General features: G+C 37.6%; 1 protein-coding gene across 4 annotated transcripts; it reads left to right on the top strand.

Annotated features, from left to right (window-relative positions):
- Positions 1 to 597: 597 nt before the first annotated feature.
- On the top strand, positions 598 to 17317 carry LOC114915115 (putative disease resistance RPP13-like protein 1). 4 transcript variants are annotated; one of them, XM_083070403.1, is made up of 4 exons: positions 598 to 4633; positions 4827 to 4879; positions 12715 to 12926; positions 17083 to 17317. In XM_083070403.1, the coding sequence occupies exon 1, from the start codon at positions 759 to 761 to the stop codon at positions 4611 to 4613; it is 3855 nt and encodes a 1284-aa protein (XP_082926529.1). In that variant the 5' UTR covers positions 598 to 758; the 3' UTR covers positions 4614 to 4633; positions 4827 to 4879; positions 12715 to 12926; positions 17083 to 17317. The 4 variants fall into 4 exon arrangements, with proteins under 4 accessions (XP_082926529.1, XP_082926532.1, XP_082926531.1 ...); XM_083070406.1 differs by lacking the exon at positions 17083 to 17317 and adding an exon at positions 13112 to 14463; XM_083070405.1 differs by lacking the exon at positions 17083 to 17317 and having other exon boundaries at positions 12715 to 13080.
- Positions 17318 to 23442: the final 6125 nt, after the last annotated feature.

Genomic DNA, 23442 nt, shown 5'->3' on the forward strand with positions numbered 1-23442 from the left:
ATTACATTTTGAACTTTAATGTAAGAATGTTAAAAATATAGTGTATTAAATATCTTGTATAAAGTAAATTATCTACCTTCCAATCACATTTTTTCAATACATACTTTTATCTATTATCAAATAAATAAAAAAAATATAAAATAATATACTAAATCTAATAAAAGAAACACATTGGATTATTAATTTAATTCAAATACATGACTTTTCTTAGTATATATGATTATCAAATAATGAAATAGTAATATAACGGTTATAGGCAGCAAAGTATCATGTGAGTTTAAAAGAGTAATGTTATTTAGTCCGAAATAATGTATCCAAATTTTTTCCGAATAGTTAAGAAGTTAACGTTGCTCAAAATATATATTTGACTTTTCAAAAAATTTAATAATTCGGAGGATGTTTCAAAGATCATATTGGGAAGATTTAGCATTTTTCTGGAGTTTAAAATGATTGAGAGTTTATAAAATAAATAAATAAATAAAATAAAATAATAATTTGCAATTAAAAATAGATAATTTTTAATACTTGTAATGATGAACTGTTATGTTATCAAATACCTTTTGTCCTGGAGTGAGTGAGTTTAAGTAAAGAATCTTTAGAAAAGCATCCTATACAGTTGTATAGCATCAACACCACTGACCGAGTCAAAGTAAAGAGAGTTGACTGATCTATTCACCTTATAAAGAACCAACCGAGTTAATTGCAACCAATTTCTTACCTTTCTCATTCAACTCTTAATATCACTTGTTCTTGAGATCATGGCTACAGCAGTCGTAGGTGGTGCGTTCCTCTCTGCCTTCCTTGATGTTGTTTTTGACAGACTGGCTTCACCTGAGGTTGTCAACTTTATCCGTGGAAACAAGCTTGACAACAAGTTGCTTCAACAGTTGGAGACCATTCTGAGAGTGGTTAGAGCTGTGCTTGATGATGCTGAGAAGAAACAAATCACTGACTCCAATGTCAACCACTGGCTCACTACTCTCAAAGATCTTGTCTACCAGGCTGATGACTTGCTCGATCATGTTTCTACCAAAGCTGCCATCCAAAAGAAGGTACGAAACTTCTTTTCTCGTTTTTCCAATAGGAAGATAATTACTAAGTTGGAAGACATAGTTGTCAGATTAGAGTCTATTCTAAGACTCAAGGAGAGTCTTGATCTGAAAGAGATTGCAGTGGAGAACAGTGTACCATGGAAAGTTCCATCAACATCTCTCGAAGATGGATCTCACATATACGGTAGGGATAATGACAAGGAGGCCATAATCAAGTTGTTGTTGGAGAATAGTAGTGATGGTGAAGAAATGTGTGTCATCCCTATTGTGGGCATGGGTGGAGTTGGAAAAACTACTTTGGCACAATTGGTGTACAATGACGACAGTTTGAAGGAGATATTTGATTTTAAAGCATGGGTTTGTGTTTCTGAAGAATTTGATATTCTAAACGTCACAAAAATTATATTAGAGGCAGTTAGTGCACAACCTTGTAAAATCAATGATCTAAACTTACTTCACCTTGATTTGGTAGAAAAACTGAAAGATAAAAAGTTCTTGATTGTTTTGGATGATGTTTGGATTCAAGATTATGTTAATTGGAGTCTTCTTAAGAAACCACTTCAACGTGGAATTAAGGGAAGTAAAATTCTTGTTACAACCCGTAATGAAAGTGTAGCAACTGTAGTCCGTACTGTTCAAGCTTATCATCTAAATCAATTGTCGGATGAGGATTGCTGGTTAGTGTTTGCAAACCATGCGTGTTTTACTCCAGAATCTAGTGAGAATTCAATGACTCTAGAAAAAATTGGAAGGGACATTGTTAAAAAGTGTAAAGGATTGCCTTTAGCAGTACAATCACTTGGAGGTATGTTGAGAAGAAAGCATGACGCTAGGGATTGGAATGATATACTGAATAGTGACATTTGGGAACTTGAGTGTAACATTATTCCAGCACTGAGAATTAGTTATCATTATCTCCTTCCACAATTAAAACGATGTTTTGTTTATTGTTCATTGTATCCTAAAGATTATGAATTTCAGAAAAATGAATTAATCTTATTGTGGATGGCTGAAGATCTTTTAAAGCCAGGAAAAACAGGAAAATCATTAGAAGAAGTTGGTTGTGAGTATTTTGATTATCTAGTTTCAAGATCATTTTTTCAACATTCAAGAAATGGGACATGGGACAGTGATTTTGTGATGCATGACCTTATGCATGACCTAGCAACATCCCTTGGACGAGAATTCTATTTGAGATCAGAAGATATGGGAAAAGAAACCAAGATTGATGTCAAGATTCGTCATTTGTCATTTACCAAATTCAGTCATGCTGTCTTGGACAACTTTGATGGAGTAAAATTTTTGAGAACTTTCTTGTCTATCATCGATTTTGACGGTGCTCCATTCCAGAATGAGAAGGCACCATGTATTATAATGTCAAAACTTCTGTACTTGAGAGTTTTATCATTTTGTGACTTCGGAAGTTTGGATGCTTTGTCTGATTCAATAGGTAAATTAATCCATTTGCGTTATTTAAATCTGTCTAGTACAAGTGTTTCTACATTGCCGGAATCATTGTGTAATTTGTACAATCTAGAAACCTTAAAGTTGTATGATTGCACCAAGTTGACTATGTTGCCCAATGGCATGCAGAATCTTGTAAACTTGCGACATCTTGATATACATGGTGTTCCTTTAAAAGAGATGCCTAGAGGAATGGGAAAATTAAACCACTTACAACAATTAGATTTTTTTATTGTGGGCAAGAATATAGAGAATGGGATCAAAGAATTGGGAGGACTTTCAAATCTTCACGGTTCGCTTATGATTAGAAATTTGGAGAATGTTACCTCAAGTGATGAAGCATCGGAGGCTAAGATAATGGATAAGAAGTACATTAACAGTTTATCCTTGGAGTGGTCCGAATGTAACGACAATAGTAGCCAGTTCCAAATTGAAACAGATGTACTCTACAAGTTACAGCCTCACCAAGAGTTGAAATCTCTATCAATAAGTGGTTATCAAGGAACTAGATTTCCGGATTGGGTGGGAAATTGTTTGTTTCATTGTATAACAGATCTACAGTTACATAATTGTAAGAACTGTTGTATGCTTCCTTCGCTTGGGCAACTACCATCTCTAAAGTTCCTCCGTATTTCAAGATTGAATTCGGTGAAGACTATTGATGCAGGTTTTTACAATAACGGAAATTCTTGTTCTGTGAAATCCTTTCCCTCCCTTGAAGTTCTAAAAATTTATAGCATGCCTTGTTGGGAAGTGTGGAGTTCCTTTGAGTCAGATGCTTTTCCTTCACTCAGGAGGCTTGTTATTCGTGATTGTCCTAAACTACGGGGAGATTTGCCAAATCACCTGCCAGCATTGGAATCACTTAGAATTGCTGAGCTGCCTTGTTGGGAGATGTGGTGTTCTTTTGAGTCGTGTGCTTTTCCTCTCCTTAAGGATCTCAATATATCTGATTGCCCCAAACTAAGGGGAGATTTGCCAAATCACCTTCCTGCTCTGGAAAGGCTTGAGATTTGGAATTGCGAGCAGCTTGTGTCTACTCTTCCAAGGGCTCCCGTCCTGCGATATTTACAGATTTTTCAAAGTAATAAAGTAGCGTTGGATGTGTTTCCTCCTTCGGTGGAATCTATAGGAGTAAAAGGAAGCCCAATGGTGGAGTCCATGATGGAGGCCATCACTAAGGTCCAACCAACTTCTCTCCATTCTTTATCATTAAGTGATAGTTCCTCAGCCATATCATTTCCAGGTGGTCGTTTACCTGCATCGCTCAAGACTCTTGATATCAATGATATTAAGAAATTGGAATTCCCGTCCCAACACAAACACGAGTTGCTAGAATCACTATTTGTATGGAACAGTTGTGACTCGCTCACATCTCTTCCATTGATTACCTTTCCAAATCTCAAAAGACTCAGAATCAATGGGTGTGAAAATATGGAATCTGTCTTGGTTTCAGTGTCAGAGTCACCTAAGAATCTACGTTATTTTGAGATTCGCCGATGTCCTAACTTTGTTTCATTCCCAAGAGAAGGATTTCCTGCGCCCAATTTGAATTCCTTCGGAGTTGGGTTTTGCGACAAGTTGAAGTCGTTGCCTACTCAGATGAGTGCTCTTCTTCCAAAATTACAACATCTTGAAATAAGCAACTGCCAGGAAATTGAGTCATTTCCTGAAGGGGATATGCCACCTAACTTGAGTACGATTCATATTTTCAATTGTGAGAAACTAGTGAGCAGCCTAGCATGGCCATCGATGGATATGCTTACCAATCTCTTCATCCATGGTCCGTGTGATGGCATAAAGTCCTTCCCAAAGGAGGGTTTGTTGCCTCTCTCCCTTACGTCTCTGTATTTACAAAACTTGTCAAGTCTAGAGATGTTGGACTGCAAGGGGCTTCTCCATCTCACATCCCTCCAAAAGTTAGAAATTGTTGGTTGTCATAAGTTGGAGAATATGGCAGGTGAAAGGTTGCCTCTCACTCTAATAAAATTACACATTATTGATTGTCCTTTGCTGCAAAACCGCGTGAAGCACCGTCAAATTTGGCCTAAAATTTCTCATATCCCTGGCATTCAAGTTGACAATAGATGGATTTAGTGACGAAGGATGATCACCAGGTAATTCTCCTGCTTTGTCCTTTTCTTTATGTTTAACTTAGTTATTGCATTCAACAAGTCATGGGTTACTTGTTTAGTTGCAAGTGTAACCATAGAAAATTCATTTGTCTATTATTTCTTTTCAATGAATATTCGTGTATCGTTAATTCAAACGTATTGCAGAAATAACTAATGGTCTTTTTCTATTTTGCAGTTTGTTTGCATAGGAAGAGCCGAGATTTTGCTTAGTATTATGGTGAATACCAGGTAAAGATTATCTTAGGATAGATCACATTGCACAATATAAATTAAACTCTTACAAATATGATAAAATAGTCTTAAAAGAAACCATGATTTCTGTTTTGGCAAATGAGTGTGGCAACAATATACTTTCTATCTTTAAATGTAAAAAGATATTAACTCGTGCGTTGCATGAAAAATAATATAACATTTTGAAAAAATTATATTTATATTAAATTTTATATTTGATAAATTTGTAAAGAGTTTGAAATAGTAAATATAAAAAGTCTGAAAAATATGAATTTTCTTTTACTTTTCAAATACTTTATTCTATATGAAAAAATATAAATATTATGAAAATTATTTTAAATTTTAAATGACAATTTGATGTTATTATTATAACGTAACAACTAACTTAATATAAATTTAAATGATTATACATATGTTATAATAAATAAATAAAATTAATGTAAAATAATAAATACAATAAATTATGCATAAAATTGCTTAATCACAAGTCAAATAATATAAAATTGGTTTGATTTTATATTATCAAAAAATCATGCATAATACAAATTGATATAAAATTAAAAAAATTAAAAATATTTTTTTATAATATGTTTATTGGATTGTATTTTAATCATTTCTTTCAAATTAGGTTTCTTTATAATCAAGCTATTTTTTTATAGTATTGTATTAAAAACCATACTTCAACATATATAATCTAATTATATGTATAGATATCATACATTGAAGCAGATGAAAATAAAATAATTTTTTAATAATTATTTAATTAATAAAATTAATTTAGACAATTATATCATAATGAAAATGAAAAAATTCCATTAAAATATACATTAAGTAAATGCTATTTAAAATTTTAATAATTTTTAACAATTAACCATTAGATATTTATAATTGATTTCCGATTAAAAGACCCTATTTGATTAATAGGCCGATTATTAAAAAATTTACTCAATAAAAATTAATCAATTGTTTGAGATATATAAAACTTGATTTACTTTCATATTAATTTTGGTAGTAATATGAGAGTTCAATAGTTAATTATCATTGTCAAATAAAAAAAAAATGACATCAATATTTTGAGGTTCAAATTAAAGGAGAATTTGGAAATATTTTGATTTTATATAACTTTACACACTCTATATTAATTATGGTACTCTTTTATTTTAATGAAAATTTAAATAAAATATCAAAGCACATGAAATATAATGAGTGAGTATAAATGCAAAAGGAGCACAAACAATGCATAAAATTCTTAAATTATAAATTAAACCATGTTATATCACAAAATTTGTCTCTTGAACATGCAATATACTTTCTATCTTTGAATATAATATGTATTCCAATTACTTATTAATTTCCTTTGCTGTCTAAATATTAATAGCAGACTCCAACATTAAGAAAAACAATCCTTGTTCTTGTCAAACAGTATAACACAGAGTGACATTTTTTATTGATCGAGTGTGAGTTCAAGTGTCCTATATTTGTTTTTTGTCCGGAACTTCGGATGAAAAACCAAATTGTAATTTCCATTATAACAACTTATAGAAATCACAAAATACATTGAGTGTGGACTTTTTCTAATTTATCAACCAGCCTGGGTTGAACTAATTAAACAATTTAGAAGTCTAACTGCTTGTAATCAATAGTACATGATGACTTGCATTGAAAACACATTAAAAAAGCTGTCTAACCTGTCTCAACCAAGAGTACATAAGGATAGTCGCATCAGCTAACATATTAGTTGTGTAAATTTGAGTTTTATATTCACTCCGGTCCTTATTATAAGAACTTTTAACATATTTATATAGACTAATATAAGTAATACAGACTAATATATTATTTGTTAGTCCTAGCAAGTTATTTTGATTAGAAACAAGAACTTGAGAAGTTTGAAGGATGCATGATAGTTGATGGGTATGGTCTTTAATCTTTACCATTTTAATTGAATTACTAAACCACAAATATTATGGAAATCAAATACATTCCAGCGGTGAAATTAAACTCCACTACAGCAGCCCAAGTATAATTAATTCATGATAATTGCTTTTTCTTTTCATTCTATTCAAATACCATATTTGTAACAGAAGAGGTACACGAGTGGAATGAGAAATCAAAAGTAAAAGAGCATGTGCAGTCTGTTAGCTCAAGTGGACAGGTGGCAATCAGTGAAGGAGGAGATGCTGAAATTAAGATCAAGCGTGTGAGAAGGCCAAGTGTGCGTATGAGGGAATATGTGTGGCAGAAGAATTAGTTAAATACCAGGGTGGGGTAGGAGAGAGAATTTAGGCAATGATTGGGAAATTATTCTTCTCTCTCTCAGTGTACTTTTTTCTTTCATTGCTGAAGTATGTACTGAACTTTCCATTAAATACCAATTGAGTGATTCCCTATGATCTCGTTTGATCTCATAGGAAGTGCACTCTTTCCAGTTTTCCATTAAGTGGTTGTGCTGTCCTTCTCAGTTTAATTGCTGCACTGTTTAATTGTTAGAATTAATTCCTCCTTGTTTCATTTGGTGCTTTCATTACCCCCACAATGTCTTCTTCTTCTCCATTACCGGAACTGGCTCAAATCCTGGAGCATTTGGAAAAAAAGGATCGTGAACATGCTCGTGAGATCAATGAGCTGCGACATGATTTTGATGAATTCAGAGCCAGTGTTCAAAGTGGAGGGTTGAACTCAAAAGGATTCCAGAACCCATTACAAGTGAGGAACGTGAAGCTCGATTTTCCGAGGTTCGATGGCTCTGATGTCCTACAATGGATCTTCCGGGCCGAACAGTTCTTCGAATACTATAACACCCCTGATGAGCAACGCATTGTGATAGCTGCTGTCCATTTCGAGAAGAACGTTGTGCCGTGGTACCAAATGATGCAACGAACCAGTCCCATTATTTCGTGGAACACATTGACGCGATCCTTGGAATTGGAGTTTGGACCGTCGCCATTTGATTCACCGCGCTCTACTCTCTTTAAATTGGTACAAACAGGTTCAGTCAATGACTACTATATTGAATTTACTAATTTGGCTAATCGTATTTATGGCGTTAGTGCTGAGGCCTTGTTAGATTGTTTTATAAGTGGATTGAAACCTGATATTAAGAGAGAGATTATTGCTCAAGCACCTAATTCTTTATTAAAAGCTATTTCACTTGCTCGGTTATTCGAAGAAAAATACAGTTTCAGATCTCGACAGTCTTTTGTTACTCGCAATACTTCACATTCGGCAGGGAACCAGTCCTATACAAATCCTGCCCAGCAGCCCCTCTTGAATACCCCTAATATCAAACCAGCTGCTTTTCCAAATAGAAATACTGCGGTGCGGAAAATGTCCCCTGCTGAAATGCAGTCGAGACGAGAACGAGGTTTATGTTTTACTTGTGATGAGAGGTTTTCTGCTAACCATAGGTGTCCCAACAAACAATATCTCCTTTTACAAGTTGAGGATGAGGAGGAATTGGAGGAAACAACCAATGTGGACAGTACTGCATTAGAAGACGAATTAGAGCACCACTTGTCTTTCAATGCCCTGAAAGGAGTTGCAACTGTGGGTACAATGCGGTTTACAAGTTCTATTGCGGGAAAGGAAGTTCACATCTTACTTGATAGCGGTAGTAGCGACAATTTCTTGCAACCTAAGCTTGCTCATTATTTGAAATTACCTATTGAACCTGCTGCTGGGTTACAGGTTATGGTAGGCAATGGAAGTTCCTTGTCCACTGAGGGCAAGATATTGAATTTGCAAGTTCAGGTACAGGGTCAAGTCCTTCAACTGCCAGTTTATTTGCTCTCGGTCTCAGGAGCAGATTTGGTTTTAGGTGCTGCGTGGTTAGCCACATTGGGTCCGCACATCGCCGATTACGGTTCTCTTACTATTAAGTTCTACAAGGACAAAAAATTAGTGACTCTGCAAGGTGAAAAGTCCAGGCCTGCTGCCATGTCTCAATTCCACCACCTCAAGCGACTTAATCATACTCAAGGTATTGCTGAAGTTTATACGCTGCAGCTCCTGTCCTCTTTTGTTGAAACTGATCAATGGAAGGATATTCCTGATAATGTTGATCCTGAAATTGCTCTTTTGTTACACTACTATCACCAAATTTTTGCTAAGCCTACTGGTTTACCACCTCCTAGATCGCAGAACCACAGAATTCCATTGTTACAAGGAAGTGGTCCAGTGAAAGTCAGGCCGTATAAATACCCCCATAGTCAGAAACAGCAGATTGAACTTATGATCAAAGAAATGCTTGAGGATGGGATTATTGCACCTAGTTCGAGTCCGTTTTCTTCTCCGATCATTTTGGTCAAGAAGAAGGATGGTTCATGGCGTTTTTGCACTGACTATAGGGCACTTAATGCTATCACTGTTAAAGACAGTTTTCCAATTCCAACTGTAGAGGAATTGCTGGATGAGTTGTTTGGCGCTAAGTATTTCTCCAAGTTAGATCTTAGAGCTGGGTATCACCAGATTTTGGTTCAAGAGGAGGATAGATACAAAACAGCTTTTCGCACTCATCAAGGGCATTATGAGTGGTTAGTAATGCCTTTTGGATTGACAAATGCTCCTGCAACGTTCCAGAATTTAATGAATGACATATTTCAAGGGCTTTTGCGCAAATCAGTCTTGGTGTTCTTTGACGATATACTGGTTTATAGCTCTTCTTGGTTCTTGCATTTACAACACCTTCAACAGGTTTTGGATATTCTGGCGAAGCATGAACTGTATGCGAAGATGTCTAAATGCTCATTTGGCTTAGAGCAGGTGGAGTATCTTGGTCATGTGGTATCTGGCGATGGGGTCTCTATGGAGACTAGTAAGGTGCAAGTTGTCATTGATTGGCCAGTCCCTAAAACAATCAAACAACTCCGTGGTTTTTTAGGCCTTACGGGTTATTATAGAAGGTTTATCCAAGGTTATGCTTCCATTGCTAACCCTTTGACGGATCTATTGAAAAAGGACAACTTCAAGTGGTCCAACGAGGCTGATGCTGCCTTTATCGCACTTAAGCAGGCCATTACAACCGCTCCTGTCCTATCTCTTCCTGATTTTTCTCAACCGTTTGTGTTAGAAACAGATGCTTCAGGGTCTGGAATTGGTGCAGTCCTCAGTCAAAATAAGCATCCTATTGCTTTCTTTTCCAAAAAGCTCTCGAACCGAATGACTAAGCAATCTGCTTACACTCGTGAATTTTATGCTATCACTGAAGCTATTGCTAAGTTTCGGCATTATTTGCTTGGTCACAGATTTATTATAAGAACTGATCAGAAAAGTCTTAAGTCTCTCTTGGACCAAACCTTGCAAACGCCTGAACAACAAGCTTGGTTGCATAAATTCCTTGGTTATGACTTTTCCATTGAGTACAAACCAGGGACTGAGAATTTGGCTGCAGATGCGCTGTCACGATCATTTTTTATGGCTAGTGCGGTCACAGCTTCTGACTTGGTCCACCAGATCAAGGCAGCCTTGGGATCAGATACTGCCCTACAACCTATACTTACTGCTCACTCGCAGGGAAATGCTTTGTCTGCTCCTTACTCATTTTTGGATGGGTTACTGTTTTGGAAAGGCAGAATCGTGGTTCCTAATGTCCCAGCCATTCAAAACCAGATTCTACAGGAGTTTCATTCTTCACCCTTGGGAGGTCATTCGGGTATTGCGCGTACATTTGCAAGAGTAGCAGCCCAATTCTTTTGGCCAGGAATGAACAAGGATATCAAAAATTTTGTGCAGCAGTGTTGTGTTTGCCAGCAAGCAAAGATAGCAACAGTTTTGCCTGCTGGTCTTTTACAACCCTTGCCAATTCCTACTCAGATCTGGGAAGATATCAGTATGGATTTCATTGTTGGACTACCACCTGCTGAGGGTTACACAGTGATATTTGTAATCGTGGATAGGCTGTCAAAGTATGCTCACTTTGCGCCTCTAAAGTCTGACTTTAACAGCAAACGAGTAGCAGACGTTTTTCTCCATACTGTGGTTAAGTTACATGGCTTTCCCAACTCTATTGTGTCTGATAGAGACAAGGTATTTACGAGTACCTTTTGGCAGCATTTACTGAAACTGAGTGGTACAACACTTAAGCTTAGCACGGCTTACCATCCTCAATCGGATGGACAGACAGAGGCATTGAACAAGTGCCTCGAGATGTATTTGCGTTGTTTCACACATGAGAAACCTAAGGACTGGATCAAATTCTTACCATGGGCAGAATTTTGGTACAACACTTCCTTTCATCATAGTGCTCAAATGTCCCCCTTTAAGGTGGTTTATGGCAGGGATCCTCCAACGCTTGTCAAGTATTCTCATTCTGCGACAGACCCACCTTCCATTCAAGAGATGTTACTGCAGAGAGACAGAGTGTTGGCACAATTGAAGGTGAATTTGATGTTGGCTCAGCAGCGAATGAAGAAATATGCTGATCAAAAGAGATTGCATAAGGAATTTGTGGAGGGTGAAATGGTTTTGGTGAAGCTTCAACCTTATCGTCAACATTCCTTAGCCTTAAGAAAGAATCAGAAACTGGGATTACGCTATTTTGGTCCCTTTCCAATTCAGAAGCGCATTGGTTCCGTGGCTTACAAGTTGCTACTACCGGATTATGCTAAGATCCATCCAGTATTTCATATATCTCAGCTTAAGCAATTTCGAGGGGTTACTGATACAGTTTATGTACCATTGCCTTTAACAACTGCTGTGGAGGGACCTGTTGTGCAACCAATTCAAGTACTTAGTGTGAGGGACATCATTCAAGCGGGGAAATTGGTGCGCCAAGTCCTGGTCCAGTGGGAAGGATTTGGTGTGGATGCAGCAACTTGGGAAGACCTTGACAAATTGGAGCAGAGTTATCCAAATATCAACCTTGAGGACAAGGTTATTGCAAAAGGGGGGAGTAGTGTAACAGAAGAGGTACACGAGTGGAATGAGAAATCAAAAGTAAAAGAGCATGTGCAGTCTGTTAGCTCAAGTGGACAGGTGGCAATCAGTGAAGGAGGAGATGCTGAAATTAAGATCAAGCGTGTGAGAAGGCCAAGTGTGCGTATGAGGGAATATGTGTGGCAGAAGAATTAGTTAAATACTAGGGTGGGGTAGGAGAGAGAATTTAGGCAATGATTGGGAAATTATTCTTCTCTCTCTCAGTGTACTTTTTTCTTTCATTGCTGAAGTATGTACTGAACTTTCCATTAAATACCAATTGAGTGATTCCCTATGATCTCGTTTGATCTCATAGGAAGTGCACTCTTTCCAGTTTTCCATTAAGTGGTTGTGCTGTCCTTCTCAGTTTAATTGCTGCACTGTTTAATTGTTAGAATTAATTCTTCCTTGTTTCAATATTCCTCTTATGTTCCATTTTTTCCCCCTTCTCACGAGACACAACTTATAACCAGCTAGACAAACATTATGCAATTTTATGGTAGCAAAAAAGTAAGTATATATTAAGCTTTGTTCTGATTTATGTCTTGACAAATATTTGTAGTTTACCACTGATTCCTAAAACAGATATAAAAGTTTCTACATATTTTGTTTGTGTTTGCATAATGGAGAACGAATCTCTTATACATGGAATGTGTCCATCCCACTTTAATTGAGAAATGCATTAATGTACTGAAAAATGTTTTCATAGTTGAATATGTTGCAATAAAACAAGACATCTCCACACATTCTGTCTTATTCGCAAAATCTATTTTTAAAAACTTGCCATTATTTGTCACCAAAATTGTAGTTCACAGTGTCTAATTAGATGCTTGAGATGCTTCAAAATATGAGCTTTGAAGAAAATTTGCAATAGCAGATGCATATTTATACAACTAATACATTCTGGAAAATAATATTATCAGGAAAATTGTTGAGCAAAACACTGAAAGTTGACGTGTTTGTGTGTAAAGCTGATATTTCTGAGCAAAAGGAAGAGAAAAAGAGAGATGGATTAAAGATGGCAAAACGTTCCATATAAGAAGAAAGAGGAACAAAGAAAATATTGATCCATGGCTGCCTGGAGCAAGCACCAACAACTCCCTGAGCATACAGGCCTTGTGGCTAACTGGAATAGGTAATAACTATCAAATCAGCTACTTATTCTATGAGGATTTAAATAAAATTGTTCTAGATCCTCCTATTAACACCAAATATTCTTGAACCTAGTTAACAATTATAACCTAGTATCCCAAGCAATGGAGTATAAGCTTCAATTCTTTATGCTTTTAATAAACTTATGTGTTCTATTTCTTTGACTAGGAAAATATTGAGTGTCACTTCCTATACTCCTGACGTGGAAATATGTTGAGATTTCCGTTGAAGTACTTTTGTTATAATTGAAATTTAGTTTAATTTTATCAACGGTCTCAAACACGGCAAGTATACCGGCCGTTCAAGTAGTAAAAATATCGTATCCACAGGGATTAGAAGGTAAAATAAGCATTTATTGACTATTCGTGACTAAAAAATAATTCCAATTTCATAATTTGTCATGTGAATTCAAGGTTAAGACTATTGGAATGAAAGCTGTAAATAAATATTGGTTTGTGAGTGGAAAGGGTAGAAATGATTTTATGGTTTTGTGAGATTGTGGGGTCAGATTTCACCAAACGTCAAACTAATGAATCCTTAATCTCTTGTTAAATTCATTGCTTAGTCAATCCAATAGTTTACTCAAACCTAATCCCTTAGAGCAAGAGCCTAGATGTGGATATTGAATATCAATCCCTTGAGTACCCAATATCTACATCCGCATTACGGGCTAGGGTTTAAGACTACTAATGGGCTAAACTCCATTCCTAGATACATTTCCCACTAGGCATTTGTTTCAGAGCTAGTTTCAAGGGTTATTTTCCAATACCCAATGGAACCTATATCATGCAATGAGATTAAATCCAAAGCAAGCATTAAGAATAGAAACATAAACAACAATGAATGAAACAACATGTATATATATCATAAAAACCGTAAGGATTACAATAGAATTCGTTGGTTACATCTAACCCCACAAAAATGGGTGAAACCACTCAACAAAGAGGGTAAATACAAAATAGAGATGAAGGGAGAAATGAAGAACCGAAGGAAAGACCCACACACGAACGGCTCCAAGCTCCGGGAATCCCTTTCGCAGCTCCCAAAATGCGCCCAATGTGTGAATGAGGGAGAAACCCTCGAAAATGGCTTCAAATACGAGCCTGGGAGGTCAGATTAGGGTTCTGCGCCCGGCGCATAAGTTGTCGCGCCCGGCGCATAGTCTTCTGAGCACTTTCTGCCTCGTTATAAGCCCGGCGCAATTACTTTTTACGCCCGGCGCAGTGTCTTCCAGAGACTTTCAAGCATTCTCTGCCTTAGAGCGAGCCCGGCGCAATTCTCTATTAAGCCCGGCGCAATTCGTTCCAGAGAGTATTGAGGTACTCTCTGCCTCGATCACGCCCGGCGTGGTGGAGTCTCGCGCCCGGCGCATGTACAACTTCCAAAAGTCCACTGCTCTGTTCTTCTCAAGCCCGGCGCAGCGTCATCTTACGCCCGGCGCAGACACTCTGCTCTGCTCCTTGGCTCCTTATGTTTCCAATCCAAAAGATCTTCAATCCTCAAATCTCTAGCTCAATACCTGTACAAAAAAATGAGGTGGATTAAGGTATTGTTAGATGAATTTGGGTTAGTTAAATCTGCATACAAAATGAACCAAAAAGAGAACAATTATATTGCAATGGTTCAAAGGATGAGTGGAATTTGTTCAATAAGTCTCATCCAAAAAGAGGTAAAATTGAGACTTAACAACTCCCCCAAACTTAGAACCTTGCTTGTCCTCAAGCAAAAGGTAATTAATCTAGCAGATAACAAGCAATGCAAGTGAGTCAATTTCTACATCCTAGTTCACTTGTATCTTTTTTTCGCAAGCATGAACCTCAGATGAATTTCCAATCACAATTATTGTAATAGAACATGACAAGGTGCAAACAAAGGTTTCAAAAGAGATCAAAGAGCTGAGAAGAGTAATGACTATCTGTGCATGCATCCTCACTAGGAAAATGTTTCTCTCTATGCACACTAGTGTATCAGGGTGAGTGTTTCTCTCTAGTCTACTACTCACGCCACATAATTCAACTTTGCTCTTCGTTTCCAAATGAAACCAGTGGTAAAACAAATGCAGACACTTATCACAAGGTCTTTATTAGGGCAATCTGGGTCAAGTAGGGTCAAGCGGTAGCAGTTTTATGGTTTTTCAAAGATTGAAGGTGCTATAGCTTAAGAGAGCAAATAAGATTTTACAATGATGTCCCTCTCCATACCGCATTACAACAATTAAGCACATGCCCCTAACCGGATCCAAGCCATTAGCCTTATTGTTTTTGTTTTGCTTTTTGTTTTTTTTTTTGTTTTTTTTTTTTTTTGTTTGTTTGTTTTTTTTTTTTTGTTTTGTTTTTTTGTTTTTTTGTTTTTTTGTTTTGTTTTGTTTTTTTTTTTTTTTTTTTTGTAATGGCTGACCACATACTTTCTTCTTCCCAAATTTCCTCATTCTTCAACTCTCCCAAACTTATTTGATGTCATCATTTTGCTCTCTTAACCAAGGCAAAGGTTATGGTTAATTTTCCATGGTTTGGGACTGTAATACCCATTTTATTATTATGGCATTTTCGTAAATTTTCAAAGGTATAGGGGTATTTTTGTAATCTTATTATTGGATGGCATTTTAGTAATTATCGGTGGCATTTTCGTAATTTTATTAAAAATTTTTTGGGTATTTTCGGATTTTGGAACGGTCTGTTCCAAAAGCGGAACGGGCCGTTCCAAAAGATAAAAATACGTGTTCTGGATTTGTGCAGAACAGGACCGGAACGGGCCGTTCTCCAAAGGAGAACGGGCCGTTCTGCTTGGAGAACGGGGCGTTCCCCTTGCAGAACGGGCCGTTCTGCTTGGAGAACTGGGCGTTCTCCTTGCAGAACGGGCCGTTCCGAAAGGAGAACGGGCCGTTCTGCTGGGTTTCGAAACGGGCCGTTCCGGGGCCGTTCCAGTCGAAAATTTTACGTTGTTCTGAAGGGTTCAGAACGGGCGTTCCGTTTTCGGAACGGGCCGTTCTGGTTAGGTGGCGAAAATTTGCTATAAATAGGGGCCTTGGGGTGTTGGAAATGTATGCCTTGAGAGAGAAGAATTCCTAGAGAGAGAAAGAGAGAAGAGGGGAAAGAAAAGAGGAAAGAGAGGAAGAGGAATCCAGTAGAGGAGATTCTGCCCGAGTTTCGGTTCCTGTTTAAGGAGAGAGGTGGAGGTTCTGCCCGAGTTTCAGTTCAGGTTTATACAAGTAAGGGTGGCATTTATAAAATTAATCTAGTATGCTAAGTAAGGGTAGTGCTTATAAAATTAATCTAGTGCGTATGACCATGATAGGAATAGTATAATTTTAATATGCTATTTTATGTGGAGATTTTCATTTCATATAGTATAATTTGGATCAATTGATGGTTGTTTTGGATATTTATATTATTATTATATTGACAAATTGGCATGGTTATGGTTATGTTTGATTATGGAATATGTTGTGTATGTGGTTTGGAAAAGTAAATAGGACTTAAAGGAGTAAGGTTATGGTATGGATTAGATCTCTTGGTGAGATCAGGATATAATCTTTGGAAAAATATGAAATTGGGAATCCCATGGTGAGGATTCCAATGTGGAACTTTTCCAAAGGTTATATGATAAACCACTTCAGATGTTAGGTGGATTCTGAAGTACTCCTTTAAGTATTCTATTTGCTACCGGTATGGGGGCCAGGCCGAGTCATACCGATGGATGAAGTGGCCATGATCACCAGGGTTACGTGACGACGTAATCCAACTGTATATTTTCCATGAGAGGTCAGGTGTGATTCCTGGGTTGCTGATATGTTTCAGCGTGCGTGTCAACACTTGGTGGATGGTGTTGAGGCCAACATTGTGAGGATATGTTGGTGTGAGATCATGGAATAATTATACAGTGGTGTGACTTTGTTTCTGGATGTGGAATATGTATACAAATGGTGTGGATTGTATGCATTGGATTTTAGATTTGATTTATATTTGGCATGGAAATAACTATTTATAAGGTTTATTTCCTTGGTGCGGATATATATATATATTGGATAAATATCTGTTTAATGATATTTTATCATGTACTATGGTTGGTTTTATATGTGCTAACCCTTGCATGTTTCCATGTGGTTTGGACTGTGATGATCTCACTTTGTGGGGGAGCAGATCAGGTGTGAGGCTTTGGGTTAGCAAGGAGTCTTTTGGATAGCTACTTTGAGAAGTGGCTAGGTTTAGAGCTTGACCAGCACCTAGGGTGTCTTATTTTAATGTTTTCATGACATTGTAATTATATTATCTTTTGGATTACTGTATAACTTTACTAAGGATGATGACTCTGCCATAGCAGATTATATTATATATTTTGGAAACAATTTATATGTTATTGTATAATTACACTCTAGCGTAGCTGGCTTTTGCTCTATTTTCTTTATTTTATATATTTTATTTTGGTTGGTTATTGATGTGACGGCCTAGAGTGGGTCGTTACAATTTTGGTATCAGAGCTGGTCGAGTCTCTTTAGGATTTGTGGGGAATGGTCTTGTTATGTTTCCGTTGTATGGAAACGAATTTTGAAAGGAACTTCATGAGTAACTCATGAGTTTCTTAATCTTGATTAGGAATTTCTTATGAGTTTCGTGTAAACTCATAAAGTTCTTTGACCTTTTTAGGATGGTTGGTAGGGGAAACAATTCTAATCCTTCTTCAGGCGTGGATGCGCAACAGATTGCTCAAGCTATGGAGCAAATTGCTGCTGCTATTGGACAACAGAATACCTTGTTGGCTCAGATGGAGACTAACCGGGCTGCAGCTGAAGCAGCTAGGACTGAGGTACCTGATGAGTATAGGGGCTTGTCAGAATTCAGAAAAGGGAATCCTCCTCAATTTACAGGTGTTGATGGACCTGAAGTTGCTGACCAGTGGATTGAGGAGATGGAGAAAATCTTCATGGTGATGCAGTGTCCAGAGGAGAGGAAGCTAAATTATGCTGTTTATATGTTGGTGGGTGAGGCTAGTTTCTGGTGGAAAGGTGCTCAAGCTATGATGGAAGCTAGAGGGGAGGTGATAAATTGGAAAAATTTCAAAAAGGTATTTCTAGAGAAATATTTTCCAGATAGCGCCAGATATGCTAAGGAAGCTGAATTTTTGAGATTGCAACAAGGAAATATGTCAGTACAAGAGTATGTGGTCAAGTTTGAACATTTGGCTAGGTATTATTCTCAAGCTATCACTGAAGCCTGGAGATGCAGGAAGTTTAGTGAGGGTTTAAGATTTGAGCTGAAAAAGACTATTGTCCCTATGGGAATTATGGAGTTTCCAATTTTAGTTGAAAAGGCAAAAACAGTTGAGAGATTTGAAGGAGGAAATAAAATGGCAAAGGGTTCAGAGGGATCATCTGGATTTGGTAGGGGAAAACATCCTCAAAAGAGACCATCTCAGTTTCAAATTGGAAATGCTAATAAGAAACCGATGGGGACTACTACCACAAGAGATGTTCAGAGTATTAGATGTTATAGATGTGGAGGTCCACATATGATAAGGGATTGTCCTACAAAGAATTATGCTTGTTTTAAATGTGGCAAGGTGGGTCACATGGCTAAAGATTGCAATGTCAAAAATATTCCAGCTAGAGAGAACCAGAAAGTGGATCGGCCTACTGCAGCAGGTCGTGTCTTTGCTTTAACAGGTGCTGAAGCTGAGACGACATCTGAGCTGGTAAAAGGAAAGGGCAAAGCTGATGGTAATGATATTTCTATTTTATTTGATTCTGGTGCTTCACATTCTTTTATTTCTTATGAATGCGTGGCAAGGTTAAATTTAGTTGTGAGTTCCTTGTGTGTGGATCTAGTTGTTTCTACCCCAGCTTCAGGGTCTATTTTGACTTCTGAGGTTTGTTTGAGATGTCCAGTGGAGGTGGAAGGGCGTTGTTATAAAGTGAATTTGTTTTGTTTACCTCTATCCGATTTGGATGTGATTTTAGGGATGGATTGGCTTTCTGCCAATAGGATTTTGATAGATTGTTCAGAGAAGAAATTAATCTTTCCTACTGATGAACAGGAGAGATTTATTTCTAATAGACAGGTGGATGGGTTGTTGAAGAATGGAGCTCTTGGGTTTATGATCTTATCTTTTATTAGTATAGAGAATGAAAAGTTGTTGAATAGTATTGATGTTGTTAGAGAATTTCCAGAGGTTTTTCCGGATGATGTTCCGGGATTACCACCAAAGCGAGAGTTAGAGTTTAGTATTGATCTTATACCAGGGGCGGGACCAGTGTCCATTTCTCCTTATAGAATGGCACCAGCGGAGTTGTTTGAATTGAAAAAGCAGGTTGAGGAGCTTTTGGAGAAGCAGATGATCAGACCAAGTGTCTCTCCGTGGGGAGCACCAGTGTTATTGGTAAAGAAGAAGGATGGTGGTGTGAGGTTATGTGTGGATTACAGGCAGTTAAATAAATTGACAATCAAGAATAAGTATCCTTTGCCAAGGATAGATGATTTGATGGACCAATTGAGGGGAGCTTCTGTTTTCTCCAAGATTGATTTGAGGTCTGGGTATCACCAGATACGGGTTAAGGAGGAGGACATACCGAAGACTGCTTTTAGGACTCGGTATGGTCATTATGAGTATGTTGTCATGCCTTTTGGAGTGACGAATGCTCCAGCTATTTTCATGGATTATATGAACAGGATTTTCAGACCCTTTCTGGATAAGTTTGTGGTGGTGTTCATTGATGATATTCTGGTTTATTCTAAATCTATGGAAGAACATAGAGAACATCTGAGGATAGTTTTGCAGGTATTGAAGGAGAAACAATTATTTGCAAAGTTGTCAAAATGTGAGTTTTGGTTATCTGAAGTTAAGTTCTTGGGTCATGTGATTTCTGCACAAGGAATTGCAGTTGATCCTACTAAGGTGGAAGCGATTTTGAGGTGGGAGCGTCCAAAATCAGTTACTGAAATTAGAGGTTTTGTGGGATTGGCTGGCTATTATAGAAGATTTATAGAAGGATTTTCTAAAATAGTTATGCCTTTGACACAGCTGACTAGGAAAGATCATCCTTTTGTATGGACGGAGGAGTGTGAGAAAAGTTTTCAAGAGTTAAAGGAAAAGTTGACTTCGTCTCCAGTGTTGATTCTGCCAGATCCTAATAAATCTTTTGAGGTTTATTGTGATGCATCTCATCAAGGTTTAGGATGTGTTCTTATGCAAGATAGACAGGTTGTGGCCTATGCATCTAGGCAGTTAAAGACTCATGAACGAAATTATCCTACGCATGATCTAGAGTTGGCTGCGGTGGTTTTTGCTTTGAAGATTTGGAGACATTATCTCTATGGAGCAAAGTTTGATGTGTTCAGTGATCATAAGAGTTTGAAATATTTGTTTGATCAGAAAGAGTTAAATATGAGGCAAAGGAGGTGGATTGAGTTTTTGAAAGATTATGATTTTCAGTTAATGTACCATCCAGGTAAAGCAAATGTGGTGGCAGATGCTTTGAGTAGAAAATCTCTTCATATGTCTTACATGATGGTTAAAGAGATGGAGTTAGTAGAGAAATTCAGGGATATGAATCTTAATGTTGTGATTGCCTCAGATTTTATTAGTTGTGGTATGACTACCATTACTAGTGATTTCTTAGAGATGGTGAAACAAAAACAAGTTCAGGATGCGAGTTTGAACAAGGTTAAGGAGTTGATGAGTTCTGGGAAAGCTGAAGGATTTAAACAAGATATGGATGGAATCTTGAGGTATAAGGGTAGAATTTGTATTCCACAAGATGAGGAGTTGAAGAAGTTGATACTTGAGGAAGGTCATAAAAGTAAGTTGAGTGTACATCCAGGTATGACAAAAATGTATCAAGATTTGAAGAAAATATTCTGGTGGAATGGTATGAAGAGGGAGATAGCTGAGTATGTTGCATCTTGCATGGTGTGTCAAAAAGCTAAAGTAGAACATCAAAAACCAGGAGGTTTGTTGCAAATGATGGAAGTGCCAGAATGGAAATGGGATAGTATAACCATGGATTTTGTTGTTGGATTACCAAGGTCTGCTAAGAATTGTGATTCTATTTGGGTGATCGTGGATAGATTAACTAAGTGTGCTCATTTTCTTCCGGTGAATATAAAGTGGTCCTTAGAAAGGTTAACTCAATTGTATATTAAGGAGATTGTTAGATTACATGGTGTGCCCTCTAGTATCATCTCTGATAGGGATCCTCGTTTTACATCCCGATTTTGGCAAAGTTTGCATCAAGCGTTAGGGACTAAGTTGAGACTCAGTTCTGCTTATCACCCACAAACTGATGGGCAGTCTGAGAGGACTATCCAATCTTTGGAGGACTTGTTGAGGGCTTGTATTTTGGATCATCTAGGGAATTGGGAAGAGATGTTGCCTTTGGTCGAGTTCACTTATAATAACAGTTTTCATGCAAGTATAGGAATGGCACCGTTTGAGGCTCTGTATGGGAGGAAATGTCGAACACCTTTGTGTTGGTTTAAAGAGGGAGAATCAGTGATGGTGGGGCCAGAGATCATCTTACAAACTACTGAAAAGGTGAAACAAATTCAGGAAAGAATGAGAGCTGCTCAGAGTCGGCAAAAGTCTTATGCAGACAAAAGGAGGAAACCTTTGGAGTTTTCAGAAGGAGAACATGTGTTTTTGAAAGTAACTCCTACCACAGGTGTGGGAAGAGCTATCAAAGCTAAGAAATTGAATCCTAAGTTTATTGGACCGTATCAAATTCTCAAGAGGATTGGACCAGTGGCATATCAGATTGCATTACCTCCATTCCTTTCTAATCTGCATGATGTGTTCCATGTTTCACAGTTGAGAAAGTATATTCACGATCCGAGTCATGTCTTGGAATCAGAGGCAGTACAAGTTAAGGAAAATTTAACTTTTGAGAAACAGCCAGTTTCAGTGGCAGATAAGAAAGTTAAACAGTTGCGAGGTAAATCTATCAATTTGGTGAAAGTTATTTGGGATGAGATTACTAATGAAGCTACTTGGGAGTTGGAAGAAAGGATGAAGGATCAATACCCATATCTCTTTTAGAGTAAGTGAATTTTCGAGGACGAAAATTTTTGTTGTTGGAGAGAATTGTAATACCCATTTTATTATTATGGCATTTTCGTAAATTTTCAAAGGTATAGGGGTATTTTTGTAATCTTATTATTGGATGGCATTTTAGTAATTATCGGTGGCATTTTCGTAATTTTATTAAAATTTTTTTGGGTATTTTCGGATTTTGGAACGGGCTGTTCCAAAAGCGGAACGGGCCGTTCCAAAAGATAAAAATACGTGTTCTGGATTTGTGCAGAACAGGACCGGAACGGGCCGTTCTCCAAAGGAGAACGGGCCGTTCTGCTTGGAGAACGGGCCGTTCTGCTTGGAGAACGGGGCGTTCCCCTTGCAGAACGGGCCGTTCTGCTTGGAGAACTGGGCGTTCTCCTTGCAGAACGGGCCGTTCCGAAAGGAGAACGGGCCGTTCTGCTGGGTTTCGAAACGGGCCGTTCCGGGGCCGTTCCAGTCGAAAATTTTACGTTGTTCTGAAGGGTTCAGAACGGGCGTTCCGTTTTCGGAACGGGCCGTTCTGGTTAGGTGGCGAAAATTTGCTATAAATAGGGGCCTTGGGGTGTTGGAAATGTATGCCTTGAGAGAGAATAATTCCTAGAGAGAGAAAGAGAGAAGAGGGGAAAGAAAAGAGGAAAGAGAGGAAGAGGAATCCAGTAGAGGAGATTCTGCCCGAGTTTCGGTTCCTGTTTAAGGAGAGAGGTGGAGGTTCTGCCCGAGTTTCAGTTCAGGTTTATACAAGTAAGGGTGGCATTTATAAAATTAATCTAGTATGCTAAGTAAGGGTAGTGCTTATAAAATTAATCTAGTGCGTATGACCATGATAGGAATAGTATAATTTTAATATGCTATTTTATGTGGAGATTTTCATTTCATATAGTATAATTTGGATCAATTGATGGTTGTTTTGGATATTTATATTATTATTATATTGACAAATTGGCATGGTTATGGTTATGTTTGATTATGGAATATGCTGTGTATGTGGTTTGGAAAAGTAAATAGGACTTAAAGGAGTAAGGTTATGGTATGGATTAGATCTCTTGGTGAGATCAGGATATAATCTTTGGAAAAATATGAAATTGGGAATCCCATGGTGAGGATTCCAATGTGGAACTTTTCCAAAGGTTATATGATAAACCACTTCAGATGTTAGGTGGATTCTGAAGTACTCCTTTAAGTATTCTATTTGCTACCGGTATGGGGGCCAGGCCGAGTCATACCGATGGATGAAGTGGCCATGATCACCAGGGTTACGTGACGACGTAATCCAACTGTATATTTTCCATGAGAGGTCAGGTGTGATTCCTGGGTTGCTGATATGTTTCAGCGTGCGTGTCAACACTTGGTGGATGGTGTTGAGGCCAACATTGTGAGGATATGTTGGTGTGAGATCATGGAATAATTATACAGTGGTGTGACTTTGTTTCTGGATGTGGAATATGTATACAAAT

The sequence above is a fragment of the Cajanus cajan genome, chromosome 3, assembly GCF_000230855.2.
Source record: "Cajanus cajan strain Asha chromosome 3, NIPB_CcT2T_4, whole genome shotgun sequence".
Taxonomy (NCBI): domain Eukaryota; kingdom Viridiplantae; phylum Streptophyta; class Magnoliopsida; order Fabales; family Fabaceae; genus Cajanus; species Cajanus cajan.